Source organism: Heloderma suspectum, chromosome 7, assembly GCF_057233095.1.
Source record: "Heloderma suspectum isolate Gila_16-S chromosome 7, 16-S_ref, whole genome shotgun sequence".
NCBI lineage: Eukaryota > Metazoa > Chordata > Lepidosauria > Squamata > Helodermatidae > Heloderma > Heloderma suspectum.
This window is the reverse complement of record NC_139464.1, coordinates 104,844,886-104,863,337: the sequence shown is the minus strand read 5'-3', so window position 1 is coordinate 104,863,337 and position 18,452 is coordinate 104,844,886. Positions and strand designations below refer to the sequence as shown.

Genomic DNA, 18,452 nt, shown 5'->3' with positions numbered 1-18,452 from the left:
ATGTCCCTCCCGGCGGTGGGTCCCGGCAGCGGTTCATCGGGTCTTTGTCAGGGGTGGGGGCGGCAGACGGTCTTTCAACCGGCTGCCGCCGCCGCCATTACAAGGAAAGTAAAAAAAACCACAAAACCCCGTGATAGGCTACGTAACGATTAACGTAGCCTATCATGGCTAGATCTCCAAAGTCAGCCGTGATAGGCTACGTTAATCGTCACGTAGCCTATCACGGGTGACTTTGAAAAAAAAAAAGCGCGTACGCAAATGGCAGCCCCCATAGGGAGCCGCCATCTGCGTTCCTTATTTGGTCCCTGTAGTCTACGTAAAGATTTACGTCGACTACGGCGAAAATAAGGGCAATGCAATTAGCGTTGCCCTTATTTTCGCCGTAGTCTACGTAAATCTTTACGTAGACTACAGGGACCAAATATGGAACGCAAATGGCAGTGCCCTATGGGGGCCGCCATTTGCGTACGTGCTTTTTTTTTCTTTCTTCCAAGTCACCCGTGATAGGCTACGTGACGATTTACGTAGCCTATCACGGCTGACTTTGGAAATCTAGCCGTGATAGGCTACATAAATCGTTACGTAGCCTATCACGGGGGTGGTTTTTTTGTTTTGTTTTTTCGCAGCCGGGTAGACAGGGCGCTTCTACCCGGCCTGAATTTCGCCAGCAAGGGATGGGGCGCCTCCCGCCCGGCCTGAATTTCGGCCGGGCGAGGCGGGGCGCCTCCCCCCCCTCGCATGAACTTCGGGGGGAGAAGCGAAGCGCCTCCCCCCCACCGCGAAGCAAGCTTCGAGGACAGGTAAGGGACTTTCGTCCATCCCTAGAAACCAAGGCCTACAAGAACAGGAAGAGAAGAGGAGTAGTAGTGGGTGACTCCTTGCTGCATGGGATCGAAACCCAAATATGTCACGAAGACCCGTGGACTCGCCAGGTACGCTGTCTCCCAGGAGGATAGATTAGAGACATGACTGAAGGGTTGCTGCACTCATAAAGCCCACTGACAGGTATCTCTTTCTTCTCATCCATGTGGGAACAAATGATACCGCCAAGCGGAGCTAGGAAGAAATCACGTCAGACTTTGACGCTTTGGGAAGGAAACTCAAGAACTTTGGGGCCCAGATAGTTTTCTTATCCATCCTTCCAGTAGTTAGAAGGGAAAGAAAAATGCTCCGGGTGAATGACTGACTACAAAGGTGGTGCTGATGAGAGCGATTTGGATTCTGGGACCATGGGCTATACTTCCTAGAAGATGGATTGTTGGCAAGGGACGGGTTGCACCTCACAAAGGCTGGGAAGAATGTGTTTGGCCACAGAATGAAGAACTTTATCAGGAGGGCTTTAAACTGAATCCTACATGGAAGAGAGATGTAAAGTTGGGGGTAACAATGGATGGAGGCTAATGCACCGCAAAGGAGAGAACAGCATCTGGGTTAAAATAAATGGAGCAAAGAATAAAAGGAACCTGGTGGTCAGAGTCTACTACCAGCCACCCAATCAAGGAGAAGATGGAGATGAAACTTTTGAAAAGCAAATAGCCAATGTTTCAAGGAAGCTTGATGTAGTAGTAATGGGGGACTTCAATTTCCCTGATATTTGTTGGGAGACAAATTCTGCAAAACATGGCCCCTCCAAGAGATTCCTGACTTGTGTTGCTGATAACTTCCTCCTACAGAAAGTGGAGGAAGGAACTAGAGGATCAGCTATCCTTGACTTCATTCTAACCAACAGAGATGACTTAGTGGATAAAGTAGCAGTTATGGGAACTCTGGGGGAAAGCGACCATGTTATGCTTGAGTTCTTGGTTCTAAAGGAAGCAAAAGCCAAGTGTAGCCATATGCATACACTGGATTTTAGGAAAGCTAATTTTAATAAACTTAGAACAATGATAAGTAAAGTCCCGTGGCAAGCGACTCTAACAAGAAAAGGAGTCCAAGATGGGTAGGAGTTTTAAAAAAAGGAAATTCTCAAGGCACAATTACAAACAATTCCAACAAGAAAAAAAGGTGGAAGACAACAGAAGAAGCCAATGTGGCTTCACAAAAAGCTTAGAGATGACCTGAAAACAAAAAAGGACACATATAGGAAGTGTAAGGAAGGACAAGCAACAAAGGAAGAGTACAGGCAGGTAGCACAGAATTGCAGGGATGGCGTCAGGAAGGCTAAAGCTGAGAACGAGCTGAGGTTAGTGAGGGATGCCAAAAGCAACAAAAAGGCTTTCTTCAGCTACGTGCATAGTAAAAGAGAGAAGAAATGGTGGTTCAGCTGTTAAGTAAGGAGGATAGCAAAATGATAACAGATGACAAAGAAAAGGCAGAGGTGCTCAATTCCTACTTTTGCTCAGTCTGCTCCCAAAGGAGGGTCTATGACCCCCCTGGCAAAGGTGAAGTCCAGGCTGAAGGGGCAGGATTGCAGCTTGAGATCGATAGGCATATGGTCAAGGAACACCTAATTACTTTGAATGAGTTCAAATCTCCAGGGCCAGATGAACTAGAGTAATAAAGGAACTGGCAGAAGAACTCTCAGAACCACTGTCTATTCTCTTTGAGAAATCATGGAGGACGGGTGAAGTGCCAGATGACTGGAGGAGGGCTAATGTGGTCCCTATCTTCCAAAAGGGTAAAAAGGAGGAACCTGGGAACTACAGACCAGTCAGTCTGACATCAATCCCTGGGAAAATTCTGGAGCAGATGAGAAAGCAATCCATCTGTAATCACCTTGAAAACAACACAGTGATTACTTGAAGCCAGCACAGATTTGTCAAGAACAAATCCTGCCAGATGAATCTGATCTCATTTTTTGATCAGGTAACCTCCCTTGTGGACTGTGGGAATGCTGGGGACATCATATGCCTCGACTTCAGCAAAGCTTTCAAGAAAGTGCCCCATGATCTCCTGATGAGCAAACTAGCTCGAAGTGGGCTAGATGAAACAACGATCTGGTAGATCCACAGTTGGCTACAGAATCAGACTCAAAGAGTGCTTATCAATGGGATCTTCTCCAACTGGGGAGAGGTAACGAGCGGGGTACCGCAGGGCTCAGTCCTGGGCCCAGTGCTCTTCAACATTTTTATTAATGACTTGGAGGAGGAGGTGCAGGGAATGCTCATTGAATTTGCAGATGACACCAAATTGGGCAGGATAGTTAATACTTTGGAAGACAGAAACAAAATTCAAAGTGATCTTGATAGACTGGAGCACTGGGCAGAAACAGAATGACATTTAATAGGGATAAATGCCAAGTTCTGCACCTCGGAAAAAGAAAACAAATGCACAGTTAAAAGATGGGGGATTGTACTGGCACAAGGCCTGTAACCAAGTCATCTGTCGTTTTAGAGGGGCCTAGAGATCCATAATGCTTTGCTTAAATTCATTATTGGTGCAATTTCCTTGCTAGTGGGCCTCTGAGCATGTGAGTGAGTCAAAGGTCAAAAGCGTGGCCTCAGCACATTCCATGCTAATGAAGGCTAGAATCTTATCAGGGCCTAGGATGTGCCTGGGAAGTGAGGCTATGTTTATGCCAAGCTGCAGCTGTTTGTGCTGAGAAAGCTCTGATTGTTTCCGTCCTGAACAAGCAGTGTTAGTCTATGCTGGGAATGAATGCTAATGAATGCTTGCTGTCATCATGCTGCCTCACTGCTAACAAACCCATTTTACCCCATAGCTCTGGGTTCAGAGAAGCTGTCTGATCCAACCATTGGGTACGTCTGTGTGCTGATTGTACTCAATAAAGTACTCCTTGTAAGTAAACCTGGATCTGATTTATCACTATCTTGGCACCTCTAAATTAAGAGGCCTATTACAGGGGCAATACAAGGATACGTGGCTCAACAACACTGCAGGCGAGAAGGACCTTGGAATTGTTGTAGATCACAAGCTGAATATCAGCCATCAATGTGGTGTGGCTGCAAAAAAGGCAAATGCTGTTTTGGGCTGCATTCATAGAAGCATAGCTTCCAAATCCCAGGAAGTACTAGTTCCCCTCTACTCAACACTGGTTAGGCCTCATCTGGAGTATTGTGTCCAGTTCTGGGCACCGCACTTTAAGAAGGATGCAGACAAGGTGTAAAGGGTTCAGAGGAGGGCAACAGAGATGATCAGGGGACTGGAAACAAAGCCCTATGAAGAGAGACTGAAAGAATGGGCATGTTTAGCCTTGAGAAGAGACGACTGAGGGGAGATATGAGAGCGCTCTTCAAGTACTTGAAAGGTTGTCACAGAGAGGAAGGCCAGGATCTCTTCTTGATCGTCCCAGACTGCAGGACACGGAATAACGGGCTCAAGTTACAGGAAGCCAGATTCCGGCTGAACATCAAGATAAACTTCCTGACTGTTAGAACAATACGACAATGGAACCAATGACCTAGGGAGGTAGTGGGCTCTCCCACGCTAGAGGCATTCAAGATGAAGCTGGACAGCCATCTGTCAGGGATGCTTTGACTTGGATTCCTGCCCCGAGCAGGGAGTTGGACTCGATGGCCTTGTAGGCCCCTCCCAACCCTACTATTCTATTATTTTATATAGCCTTTTCAGTACTTACCTCCTGTATTGTAACATAATAAGGGTGCAATCCTATGGGGATAGAATCACAGAATCATAGAATAGTAGGGTTGGAAGGGGCCTAAAAGGCCATCGAGTCCAACTGGATAGGCGGGTGCCTCCGAACTCGAAGGCCCATTTTGGCTGCTCCACACTCCTCTTCCGAGCACGGAGCATGAGGCCATTCCATGCTGCCTGCGAGGCAGCGTGGAAGAGGGGGGAAGGTCGGTTCTCCAGGAACTGACCTCAGAGCGTGGCTCTGAGGTCGGTTCCCAGAAAACCACGTAACCTATGGCCATCTGGCTGCTGACTAGCAGCCATAGGCTTGCTCCCTAATAATGTTAATATTAATGTTGAAATATTGATCACCTAGCCCTGTGTTTTACTTTGAAAAGCATAAACAAAGTTTCCTTGTCCCTTAAAAACCAAGACAGTAGACAATCAGGAGGGGAAAAAAGAAAAAGATACGTATGCCATTCGTGCCGGAAATTTTAAAGTCATCGATTAACTGTACAACCATGTCCTTATTTGGATCATTAGGGTCACTTTCACGAACCTAAAAACAAAGATTAAAAGGTCACTTGAACAAATGCTAATTTAAACAGATTCAGAGAAACATTAACATTGCAAAACATATTTTAAACATCTGTTTTAAGGACACTGTAGCTAAAATAAGCCTTGCAGTTTTTAATTTAATTTGCTGTTCTGTTTTACAAAATTCCAAGTGAAAGTGAATCACAACATTACACATCTGTGTCAATAATTACATTTACACGCACAGTCACTAAGCATGGCATATTGTCACAATACTTACACATTTAAGCAACTTTATTTCATCCAAGGCTGTCTCTGTATAATGCTGAGCACTTTTCACAACTTTCATTGCAACAAACCTTTTCCCCCTTTAAAATAATGAGTAAATAAACAAGCTATCAGAGCCAATACATTTTTTATATTTAAAAACAGACATAGAATGAAATCTCTTTGCCTATTCCAAAATAAGTGCAGCTTCAGAACAAATGGTGGCAACATTTCAACAATATTCACATGACTAAACGATAGCTTTAACCTTTTCTTCAATTATTAACTTCCAATAATAGGATTTGGAAAATAAATAAGTGTATTTAGCAACTAAATCAAAAGTATAATGATATTACTATGTCCTTTGTAAAACACCTTTGCTTCCTTTTTAAAGCATGTGCATTTGATAAGCACATTGATGAAATTTAAGGTCAAACAGAGTTCAATTTCTCATAAATGTTATGAAATAAAAATTTGACTGAACTAAAAGGTAGTATTGATATTCCTATATAATGCTGCATACAAAAAATAAACCAGACATTTTTATATAACCACAACCAGATCCTAACTCGTGATGGGCAAACATGCAGTGTTCAAACTCACTAAGGTCTCCAAATTCTTCCTCGAACCTTGAGTCGCTTTGTTTTCTTTTCTTTTTTCAGTCTGGAAAATGTGCATTTTTAAAAGTGTGCAGTTTTTCCCAATTGAAAAATTATGAATTTTTTAAAATGCACATTTTTCCTGACTGAAAATGCACATTTTCTGCCATAGGAGGAAGCATGAAAATGTGGATTTTGGAGGGATTTGCATATGTGCACCTGTTCAATGTACATTACAAAAATTTCCCCAAAATTGCATTCCTGCTCGTGTTCATGAACGGGGACGTATTCACATGATTTGCGAACATGAACGTAATTCTCGTATATGCCTAATTCTAACCCATTAGTTATTCTAAAATTAATCCAATAAAGCACCATTACATGCATTAGAAAGCTAACATGCAAAGGGAAAGGTGTATATCTTACTGCATATCCCAGCATAGCCAGACTGTAGAGAAGTGTCCCCATCCTAATTTCCTGATAACATGATACCGACCATTGAAAAGATCTCCAATTTTCACTGGATGATAGCCACCTTTCAAAAAATAAAAAATAAGACACACATAAAATTAGCATTATTTTGATTATATATATGAAAGCCTCTTCATATCTCCAAGTAGCTTTAGCCTGCAATTGTATTTACTAGGTAGGGTGGCCACTTACGCATCACCAAAAAAGGGAATATGCACCACCAAAAAAGAGAACAAAAATAGCAATAAATGTGCATATGATAATTTATTGATTGATAAGTACAAACGTATACTTACTAGAATTAACCATTTTGCAGAAGGCAAGCCAATTAATTCCCCATCAAAATCATTCCAAATAAATGACTGAGAAGATACATTCTTCAATTTGCACTCCACCCCCAGATTATCCGAAATCATTTTCTCTTCAATTGATTTATCCCTAATTATTTCCCCACCCAGATCACGCTCCACCAAATCAATTACTTTAATTACCTCCATTCATCATTACCCTCCAAAACACCTCTAAATAATACCTATTCATATTAAAGGAATTATATGCCGCTCTTCAAGGCAAAATAGAGAACTGCCATGGATTAGTGGGGCCTTTTGTGGATGGACCTGAACTGGCAGGGCCCCACTGGACAATGCCCAAAATGTGTATTTCCCATAAAATAATTGACTGAATTTTTGTGTTACTTATTTTTTATTTTCCAGTAGTTATATGGAATAAGATCAAATTTATAAAACCATGAAAGGAAAGGATAGGTTCCTCTTGTGCAAGCACCGAGTCGTTACTGACCCCTAGAGGGACACTGTTTTTCCTCAGCGTTTTCCTGGCAGACTGTACAGTGGGGTGATTTGCCATTGCCTTCCCCAGTCCTAAATACTTTTCCCCCAGCAAGCTGGGTACTCATTTTACCGACCTCGGAAGGATGGAGGGCTGTGTCAACCTGAGCCAGCTGCCTGAAAACCAGCTTCTGCTGGGATCGAACTCAGGTCGTGGGGAGAGTTTCGGTTGCATTACTGCCGCCTAACACTCTGCGCCACACGAGGCTCAAAAACCATGAAAAATAATTAATATTTCCATATTTTTGTTTGCCTTTCTTTCGTTAAAATATTTTAAGCTTTAAGGAAGGACAATCTATTTTTTAACTTTTAATTTTTATACTTGAGGTCCTCCTATCTGAAGGACGGTTCGTTCAGATAATGCTCCTTCATTCTGCACTCTTTATTATTTGTATAAAACATCCCCCCGAAACTAAGTTTTAAAAACTGAAATTAAAAAAAAGATGCATTTTTGAGCATTAAGTATGGAAATGTTTTGTATGAAAATAGGTTTTGCTTCCTCTATTTTGCTATTATGGGGAACTAAAGTTTCCCTAGCCCCCCCATATCCCATGGGTATTCCAGACTGACCAGTATTTATGGGTTCCGTCAATAAATTTCAAGCCCAAAAGTGTTCCATGGCCAGATTAGTTTGGGAAATGGTGTTCTAGTTGCATTACCTTGTATCAATTTCAGGCTATATAAGGTATTTTGCATATTAGCATCTCTTTTTATGTGTAGAATTTAGACACCTACAGAGCTTACAAAATGTCAGATAAGTTACCTTTGAAGCAGTTATTTTGCCTTTTAAAAAAGTCAAACACTGGGATTTTCATGCATCCATGTTAGGAATGAAAAACATCAATATGGATAACTTGAAAATATTGTGTCTCTTTAAACATGACATATAAAGTGAAATTCCACTGAGGTCATAAAGAGCTGTTGTGCAATTCAGCATTGTACATAAAATAATGAGATATCTCATACAATGACTGAATGCTCTTGAAGAAATAGAAATTCAGATGTTACTCTTCCAGAGTATCTCTTGAATATGTTGGTATTCTTAGCTGGCAAGTGTTAGAAATTCTTGCCTTTGTGAATTGGATGAATGGGAGACATCTCGAGAGTAAATAAGAGCTGGACCAGAATAACAAATAATTTGTACTCCACCATGGTTTTGTACAGCAATTTTAGAATAATCTCAAAGCACAAGTTTTCAAAGAAACAGTAATGACATGTAAAGACTACACCAGAGGTCTAGGGGTGTGCTTTCACACTATCGGCTTCACTTTGTTTGCAACTTTGTTGTGATGTTTCCCCAATCTCATCTTCTTCTTTTCCTGTTTCCACAGTCCTTAAAGACCTGGATTATCATTGCTGTAGCCTGGGGCTCTGTGCTGTTTCCACTGAGCTCTAATCAAATTATTTTCTTCATGGCTGGGTGGAGTCTGAGTGGAGTCTGGGTTGGTACCTCATCAGTGTTCCCGCCTCCTCCTCTTGCCGATTCCCCCCTCCCTCGCCCCCTTCTGTTCTGCTCCAGTTTCCCACTCTGGCCAGTCTCCTCCCTGCCTTCCAGGTCCTTTTATTTTTTCCTTTAACCAAAGTTGTATGTGCAGCCTCCCCACTCTTTAACCCCCCCCCCCTAAAACGGGGACTTAAAGCACAATTTCACTTTAATGAAGGAGCGAAAAAGCAAAGATGTGTGTGCAGCATCCCCATCCCTAGTGCCCCCACCCCCGGCAACCACTTCACGGGGGTCACCTTCTTCATTAGACCCAGCTTCTTCCCCCATCCACTGCTGTTGTTGCTCTTCCCCCTTATTCTGGCTTCCCAACGACCCTGCAAGGTAGGTTAGAAGAAGAGGTAGTGGCTGGCTGTCTTCCCAATGCAAGGCACTTTTAATACCCATTGAAATCCTAACTGTCAAGCCTTTCTCCTGTGTGGCTAAGAAGGAAGACTCCCCCATCACCTCGGAGGAAAAAAGCCCATCAAACTGGTGAGCAAAGCGAGAAGAGGCAGTCGGTGAAGTCAATGGGAAGGGGAGGCTCCAAGTAAATGCACTGAAAGGGATGGGAGACCTTAAGACGCTACTCTAAGTAGACTTACAGTGTAATCCTATGCATGCCTACTTAGAAGCAAGCCACACAGATTTCAGTGGCACTTACTCCCAGGAAAGGAAAGCCTTACAGCCAATGAGTTTACTCAGAAGTAACACCATGCCCGCATTCTCTCTGGCATCCCATTCTGTCTCTCCCCCGGCTCCTTGGTTTTTCCACATATAATTTGTATCAAGATAAAAGCAGCTTACTACCTAGCCAATAGCATTCTTGTTTTTGAAAGAAGGTATTTTTACTTAAGAAAATAAGTTAAAATCTGTGTTTTATGAGAAGATAATAGAACATAAATTTGTTCCCTGGAAAATGAGCTGATCCAACATTGATGGATAGCTACTAGATATCCTTATAATTTCATTAAGATGATAATTTGTGAACAACATGACAGATTTTCAAAAAGCAGGTATTAACAAATGCTAGCCTCTAGGTTAAATCCTACCACCAACGAGGAGTGACTTGGCCTAGTTGTCAAATATCTCCCCTTGTACCCTCCAACCATCCCGAGATTGACTTGGAGCTTCTGGAGAAAAGGACAAGATCTGACTGATAATAGGGAACAATACAGCTATTTTGCCTACTGGTTGACAGATTTTAAAAACAAAACTCTGTAAATCCCTCCCCTTAACAAGGTCTCTGGCTTGCCTTTTTCACTTACCCCAAGGCTTATGAAAAGAACATAAGAAGAGCCATGCTGGATCGTACCAAGGTTCCATGTAGTCCAGCATTCTGTTCACACAGCGGCCAACCAGCTGTTGACTGGGAACCCACAAGCAGGACACAAGTGCAACAGCACCCTCCCGTTCATGTTCCCCAGCAACTGGTGTACATAGGCTCACTGCCTCTGGTACTGGAGGTAGCACATAGCCATCAGGACTAGAAGCCATTGTTAAGCTTCTCTTCCAGGAATTTGTCTAACCCCATTTTAAAGCCATCCAAATTGGGGGCTATCACTACATCTTGGGGTAGAAAATTCCATAGTTTAACTATGCATTGTGTGACAAAGTACTTCGTTTTATCTGTCCTGAATTTCCCACCAATCAGCTTCATGGGATGACCCTGGATTCTAGTATTATGAGGGAGAAAAATGTCCCCCTATCAACATTCTCAACACCATGCACAATTTTGTACACCTCTATCATGTCTCCCCTTACCCTCCTTTTTTTCAAGCTACACAATCCCAGCTGTTGCAACCCTCCCTCACAGGGGAGAAGCTCCAGCCCCTTGATCATTTTAGTTGCCCCTTTCTGCTTTTTCTCCAGCTCTACAATATATTTTTTTAGGTGTGGTGACCAGAACTGCGCACGGTATTCTAAGTGTGAACGTGCCATATATTTATATAGAGGAAGTACGATACTGGCAGTTATATTCTCAATTCCTTTTCTAATTATGCCTAAGGTTGAGTTTGCCTTTTTTACAACAGTCTCACACTGGGTTGACATTTTCATCAAGCTGTCCACCACAACCCCAAGATCACTTTCTTGATCAGTCACCGTTAGCTCAGATCCCATCAGGTTATACTTCAAACTGGGATTTTTTGCCCCAACATGAATCACTTTACTCTTGTTTACATTGAACCACATTTGCCATTTGGATGCCCATTCTCCCAGTTTGGAGAGATCCTTTTGGAGCTCCTCACAATCCCTTATTGTTTTAACCACCCTAAGTAGTTTGGTGTCAAACCAAATTGGCAAACTTGGCTACTTCACTGCTTACTCCTATTTCCAGATCATTTATGAACAAGTTGAAAAGCACTGGTCCCAATACAGATCCCTGTGGGACCCCACTATTTACTTCCCTCCATTGGGAGAATTTACCATTTATTCCTCCCTCTCTGCTTTCTGTTCTTTAACCAGTTACTGATCCATAACAGGACCTCTTCTCTTATTCCATGACTGCCGAGTTTGCTCAGGAGTCTTTGCTGAGGGACTTTGTCAAAGGCCTTTTGGAAATCCAAGTAAAAAATGTCTACTGGATCACCACCAACCAATTAGGGTTTTTCCTTGTCCACTTCAGAAGACTTAACATTTAACATGATGTGGAAGATAATACTTTTTATAAAAGAATTTGAGGTATTTTAGTCTAAAAGTATACCAAGTCCCCAGTTCACAAATTAACATGCTTTTTATTGTTGATATACACTAACCTTTGCAATAATCTGCAGGATCTTCTTGCTCTTCATCATCAGATCCCAGAATCTCCTCCTCTGGCTCTGGTGGTGCTGGCTCTGGCAAAGGTGGAGGAGGTGGCGGAGGAGGTGGCGGTGGTACAGAGGGAACTTTTTGCTGAGGCTCTGGCCTACAAACACAAAATATTCAATAAATAAAATGCTTTATCCATTTCCTCTCTGAGTACTAAGCCATTACTCCTTCCTTGTCCTTTTATTCAACAACTTGTTCAGTTAGATTCTTTAATAAAGCAATTTCCAGAGAGCAACTGTGTTAGTCTATTACAACAAAAACAACAAAGACCATTACGCTAAGCCACAGTGGGTTGTTACCATGGGTGTTTGCAAGATGGCTTAGGGTTACATCCAAGTCCTGAGCATTTTTTTCATTGTGGGTTGTTTTTTGCAAACAAGCCACTCTGAGAACCCATGGCTTGTAGTAGTAGGGTTGTTTAGGGTGGCCTGTTCTCAGGGTGGTTTTTGTGACATCCGAACCTGGCAAAGTGATTTTATCATGGATTGTGGGGAATGGCTAGAAGAGAGGATCTAATTCACTGCTTTAATGCACAGATTTTTATCATTCCTATCAAGCTAGGAGAGAAGATATTCAACTAGCAAAACTGAAATCAAGTAAGTCAAAGGGTGGGTAGAGAAGTCAAACCCCCAAGCCTAGCTGAGTGGGTATAAGATCAGGTGGAGGTGCCCCTTTGCTGGCTCTGTTATCACATGCAAGGGGAAAAAGGAGCACCTGAGACTCCTTCAAGGCTTGTTCCCCTAGTACCAAACCATGGTTTGGCATTATGTCTGAACCAGCCAAATGTTGTATTTTTGACCATTTAAAATTCTAGTCAATCTTCTAAACTAACATGCTTTATTAGAGCTCCAAGCCAAATCCTTAAATGGAGATAATAGTTCCACATATTCATTCCTTGATCCAGAAACCAAACAATGGATGGACAAAAACTGTAGTGCTAGAGAAACAGAGGCCTAAGGATGAAAGAGAGACAGGATAAACTTGCCACAAGGGAATACAGTATTTTAAAGATTAACGTAATTTGATCACATAGACAGGAGATGGTTCACTAAATGATGAAGCACTAATGAATGGGTTTGGAAAGCTAACTTAAAGAACAATGGGATGACAGATTAAAGCCATACATCTAACTACAATTCCAAGGTTCTTTGGCAGATGCCATGATAGTCAAAATCAGTTAAATTGTAGAATGCAAGAAGCCCCTAACAAATACTTGGGGGAAACCAAGAAAGCCTGCTCAAGGGGAACCAGAGAGGTAAAATTTTTAAAAAAGAGGCGGGGGGGGGAGTGCTACAACTGAGCAGCAACAGTCTCAATAAGTGCTACAATTCATTGAGAAGAATAACTATTGTAGTACAGTAGATGAGATAGCATGCTTGGAATTGAGCCCACTCTGACAGGGGAGGTCCTGCCTTATATAAGACTAGAGCAGACTAAGAGAAAAAGCTTCCTCTCACAGCTGAGTGCACTGCAACTCACCTACCTACTCCCCCACCCTTTTCAGTGTCTTCTGCCTGAGGATGGACCAAAGTTATCAATTTTTTTAAGAAGGAAAATGTAATTGAATAGCACAATAGCGGCAGCTTATGGATAGTGCAAGTATGAAAACTAAAAATATACAAAGAAACATAGCTTCATGAGAAGCAATCAATTGACTGATGTACACGCCCATTCATAAAATCCCATCAACCATAATTACTACATGAAAAAAACATGCTTAATTATTCTTCCCAGCAAGCCAATAATTAAAACTCAGCTTCAGTTTTATCATTCTTACATAACACTGGAGACAACCAGCCTTATTTTTTTTAACCAAATTGTATAATGTCATATAAAACACAATTTTATAAAATATGTTTTCCAAAATGTTTCAGCATCCTGATCGGTTCTATGTATTTCAAGCTTTAAAAGGCAGGTCTGAATCATTTATGTGCACAAAAATAGGAGTAACAGTATATCCAAATGGCAATACTGTACCTATATCCTTTGCTATACTTCAGCGTTACTATGGCAACAGGCTCAATGTCTATTCCTGTCACCAAGTGCCAAAGACAATTCTAGGTAAGCGGAAAATTGGCTCTAAGTGTATCTTTCAGCAGGCAAACTATCAGGCAAGCTTGCAAATGAAGGCTCTGCTTAAGCCAGCATTTTGGATCCTTCTAAGATAAATCACTCTGCCATACTTCCAATATAGTTTGTTATTACCAAACTCTAACCTAACGTTATGTTAGAGTATCTGCAATCTTTATCACCTTGTCAGAGTACCACACATCCCCTGAAACAGGTGCCCTGAATATTGTATATGCTAGTATCATCTGAAATAACCTAAAATCAACTAGGAAAAAACACAAGATTGGTCACCTTCACATTAGATTGCTGAAATCTAATTACACTATGAGGGGCTGCCCTTGAAGAGTGTTTGGAAACTGCAGCTGGTGCAAAATGCAGCAGCCAGAAAGCTCTCTGGTGTGCACATTTTACACCATATTACATCCATTTTTATCAGTTGCACTCGCTTCCGGTTAATTTCTGGGCCCAATACAATGTGCTGGTTCTTACCTATGAAGCTCTAAACAGTTTGGGGTTAGGATATCTGAAAGGCTGTCTCCTCTCATGTGTGCCTGAGTGTAAGTTACTATTATCTTCTGAGGCTCTGCTTTTTATCCCACAATCTAAAGAAGCTTGACTGGTGGGAACATGTGATTGAAGCTTCTCTATGGCAGCACCTAGCTGTGGAATTCCCTGCCAAAAGAAGTCAAAATAACCCTAGTTCCAGGAACTAATCCTGTACTGGAAGGCTAGTGAAGCAAGGTCTTAGGATCACCCAGGGCAAGAAAATTGTCATTTACATTTGCTGACCTCTAACTTAATTAAATGGCTAGGAGCACCCCTTGCTGGTATAAAAAGCGTGGGAACTCCAAATTTTGCAAATGCCTGTCTGATTGCTAAGTCACGACTCTAGCCAGGCTACCCAAGGTACATTTTGAATTGGCTAATCCAGAGTCCTTGTGAGAAAAACGCTCTATTCGTGAAGAGCCATCACTACTGGCCATCGCTACATTAGTAGTCATTTGCAACAATTAAGGATAGGAACTTCCACCCAAAGTTTACACATGACACCTTTTGCAACCTAGAAGCCCTATACCATTGTCCACACGGAACCCATATACACAAATGGTAAAGGGCCAACTCAGCTTAGCTACATATTCAATTTTGCACACCACACTAAAGGTCAAGGTCAACCTGAAACCCCTTTTTTCCCTTTGTCCTTTTTTTAAAATTCCCCCACTGACTGCAACCTGAGGTTTCAAAACAGTTGCCCAGCAGGACACATCAGCTCATCTGCAGCCAAGCACCCAGTCATATCTATCTTTAACTCAGGAAGGTTCAAAGAGAACCCAGGTGCTTTCTGTTCTTGCCACACTGTGCACAGCTCAGGGAGGACCTATCTACCAGAGGCGGGGTGATTTGTTCCCACTTTATGAACCACTGTTCCTACAGTGTGCTCCCTCTTGGTGAACTCCTGGATCACTGTGAACCTCTGGGAAAGACCCCGCTTAGACCCTCTTTTCACTGAAACAGGCCAACATCTATGTTTCAATCTTCTTTCTTCCTTATTTTTCCCAATTTCTATCAACTCTCCCTTCTATCCCTTTCATTGCCCAGCCTGGTGTCATTCACATTCAGAGTTCGCACTACTGGCCTAGGCTTCCAACACCCTAGTGCCATTATTTGGTAACCATAACTTCCTTGCCTCCTCTCTCTCTCTTCTCTCTCTCTCTCTCTCTCTCTGTCTACTTCCTAGTTCTATATCTATACATATAACCAGCAATTATTACACACACACACACATGCATGTGTATATTAATGGTTGCCCGTCCAAACTCAATTAAGTTAATCTAACCAACATCTGTATCAAAGCCTTGATTTGTGATCAGTAGATAATATCCCTTTGGTTAGTGTGAAGTGCAACCTCCCTTTTGGCGCACCTCAACTCTAGGCTCAAGATCTATATTTACCCATTTTTTGGTTCCACGTGTAAATTTGCATGTCGGAGGCAATGAGTGATCAGGGATGTGCAGTAACAAGCTGCTCACTTGTTGACATGAACTCTACTGGTGGCTTCTGTACAACTGTTCACTAACCTTATGGTGGAATCCCATTCAAAGATTATCCTAAACATTGAAGTATCTGCATCAAATACTCAGGGATGGATGGACAGAAAGTAAATCTGCAGATGTTTTAGACTTCAATTCTCAGAAGCTCCTGCCAGCATGGCCAACGGTCAGGAATGTTGGAGAATGAAGTCCAAAACATCTGCAGATTTACTTTTTGCAGGGGACCACAGTTGTGCACATCATGGTGGGTGTGCAACTGCCCTCTGGCAAGCATGACAAGTTCCAGCCTTCATCCCAACCTTGTAGCTGAGAAAGGACGCAGAATATTGTCCCTGACCTTATGCCGAATTACAGACAAGACCACAGCTCCTTTGAGGAGGGACAGAATCTGGGTGACCACAAATTTTTGGCTCCCTTCCAAGGCCAAACTAGATTTGTAGGACCCTGTATAGCAATAATGTATCCACATGTCCCCCATACTACTGATTGACACTTTTGAACTTTCTCTATGTTCCAAAAGAAAAAAAATATACTACTGAACCCAATCACAGTAAAGAAGATAGTAACAAAACTATAAAGTGATGAAAATGGAAGAGCAAAGTTTAAATGGTACAGAAATCACTAACCTATTCAGCTATAGATTTACATTCCATATAGCAGCTATAAGACAGGAATAGTTCTCAAGCTCCCATAGAGAAAAAAACAACTTTAGGACACACCAACCCTGACAGTTCTCCTTCCCAAGTCTCAGGTGGAATGAGCAGCAAAAGGAGAGCCAGCGTGGTGTAGTGGCAAGAGTGTTGGACTAGGAGCTGGGAGATCCGGGTTCTAGTCCCCACTCGGCCATGGAAGCTCCCTGGGTGACTTTGGGCCAGTCACACACTCTCAGCCCAACCCACCTCACAGGGTTGTTGTTGTGAGGATAAAATGGAGAGGAGGAGGATAATGTAAGCCGCCTTGGGTTCCTTGCAAGAGGAAAATAGGCGGGGTATAAATGCAATAAATAAATAAATAAATAAAATTGTAACTTCTAGACTCTGCAACCAAAGTGGCAAAATAGACCTGCCCATGAAAAAAAAACTATCTCAGTATTTGCGTTACGATTTTATACTAGCTTTGGTATTTACCACTGCAGATGTCCAAACACACTAAAAAGTGCACCCTGCAGTGGTAAATACCACATTAAAGTCATACTTCATTAATGGTCTTGGAAGGACAACAGCTGTTTGCTCAATTTAAAAATAATAGTCAAAATGCCTTATAAACTTGTTCGGGAGTAGATTATAAACTCTAATGAAAATATTAGCTACTTCATGTCTGAAAATTGACAAAACTGCTACTTTTTATTGGCTGTTTCCATCTGGATTTGTGTTATTTTTGAATAAATATATGTATGATACAAATATTTTAATAAACATGCATTTTAAAACACTTAAAGCACATTTTAAAAGTTAGTTTTTCATGTGCAATACTTAAATTTTTAGAAGGCAGCAAGAACCCTCCAGTAGTAACTTATTTACCACAGCAAGATCATAGACAACTGAAACAGACAAAAGGCCATCTAAATCCATCCCTTTGCTACAAGTTAGGGTCATCCATTTTATTAGCAACCCCATAGTCCAACCTACATAGTACAAGATCACTGTCTGCCATTACAGAAATGTGCCTTCAAAACAAATAGCTCCAGAGGAACATTTTTTCCTTACCAAAATATGCAGCAAAGACAGGCCTGAGCAAAACCATCCACTGAGTAATCCCCAAGGGTAATGTTATTGGGTGCAATCCTTTACCATCGAATATCCTGCTTCTAGTTGTGGCATGCTAAATTAATAGACTTTGACAACCCTGCGGCAATAGAACTTAGCAGAGGAAAGGGAGAGTCAGCAAGAACTGAAACTAACCAACATTCCTGTCCAGGAGCAAAAGGTAATTAACACCAATGCTATGTAGGTTTACTCAGAAGTAATGTCCATGAAGTTCAAAGAGGCTTAGTCCCATATAAGCATGCATAGGATTGCAGCCTAAATGTAAAAAGCAGTGATTCATCAGTGATTTAGCACAGAAGCAGACTGAAGCAAACCATATCAGGTATGAAGAAACACTCTAACTTTCGTACGTGATCACCAAAATCAAATGTAAAATGTTTAGTGGATGTGAATTACAAAATGTAAGCTATTACACTGAGGAAAAAGTTTAACATTAAACATTTCAAAATACTTGACATAGCTTTCAAATATTTTATTTCCACATTAAGTTCAGAGACTGTTGCTATATGATGAAACATGTAGCAACATACTGGCTGGTGCTGAAGGAAGCTATTGTTTTCTTTTTAAATTAAAACCCCCAATGTATTCTGCATGGTGGAGGACAGGTAGCCATCTTATAAAAACAAAAATATTACTGCATAGAAACTATATTTACATCATAATTTTCAATACATTACTTTGAAGAGAGTCTCACTGATTACAACTGAAACAAACACAAGGGTGCTTCCTGGCTTAGAAAATTCCTATGCAGAAGGTACTTTCTTGAACATGAGGATTGTCTGTAGATTGTAACATGTAATCATCATACGTGCGCATGCACCCCCCTCCCCATATATATTATATACGTATACATACATACATACATACATACATGTGTGTGTGTCTACTGCACAGTGGAAAGCCATAACTGGTTACAGCTTCCTACCCCAAAGCATGTACACAAAGCTGTGGTCACATATGATGCTAAGTCGGGATTTGTTTAGTGTTAATTGTGGTCTGTTTGAATGTCCAAACCTGCTCCCAGC

The 18,452-nt window shown here is 41.7% G+C and overlaps 1 protein-coding gene across 8 annotated transcripts in view; it reads right to left on the bottom strand.

The window, feature by feature from the left end:
- SRPK2 (SRSF protein kinase 2) overlaps positions 1–18,452 on the bottom strand; it is a 144,874-nt gene that overhangs the window by 39,150 nt on the left and 87,272 nt on the right. For all 8 annotated transcript variants that reach the window (XM_084811468.1, XM_084811469.1, XM_084811463.1 and 5 more), the window contains 4 exons: positions 11,489–11,640; positions 6,363–6,471; positions 5,351–5,438; positions 5,005–5,092 (listed from right to left, as the gene is read on the bottom strand). In XM_084811468.1, the coding sequence (XP_084667594.1) occupies positions 5,005–5,092; positions 5,351–5,438; positions 6,363–6,471; positions 11,489–11,640 (437 nt within the window). The remainder of the gene's footprint in view (positions 1–5,004; positions 5,093–5,350; positions 5,439–6,362; positions 6,472–11,488; positions 11,641–18,452) is intronic.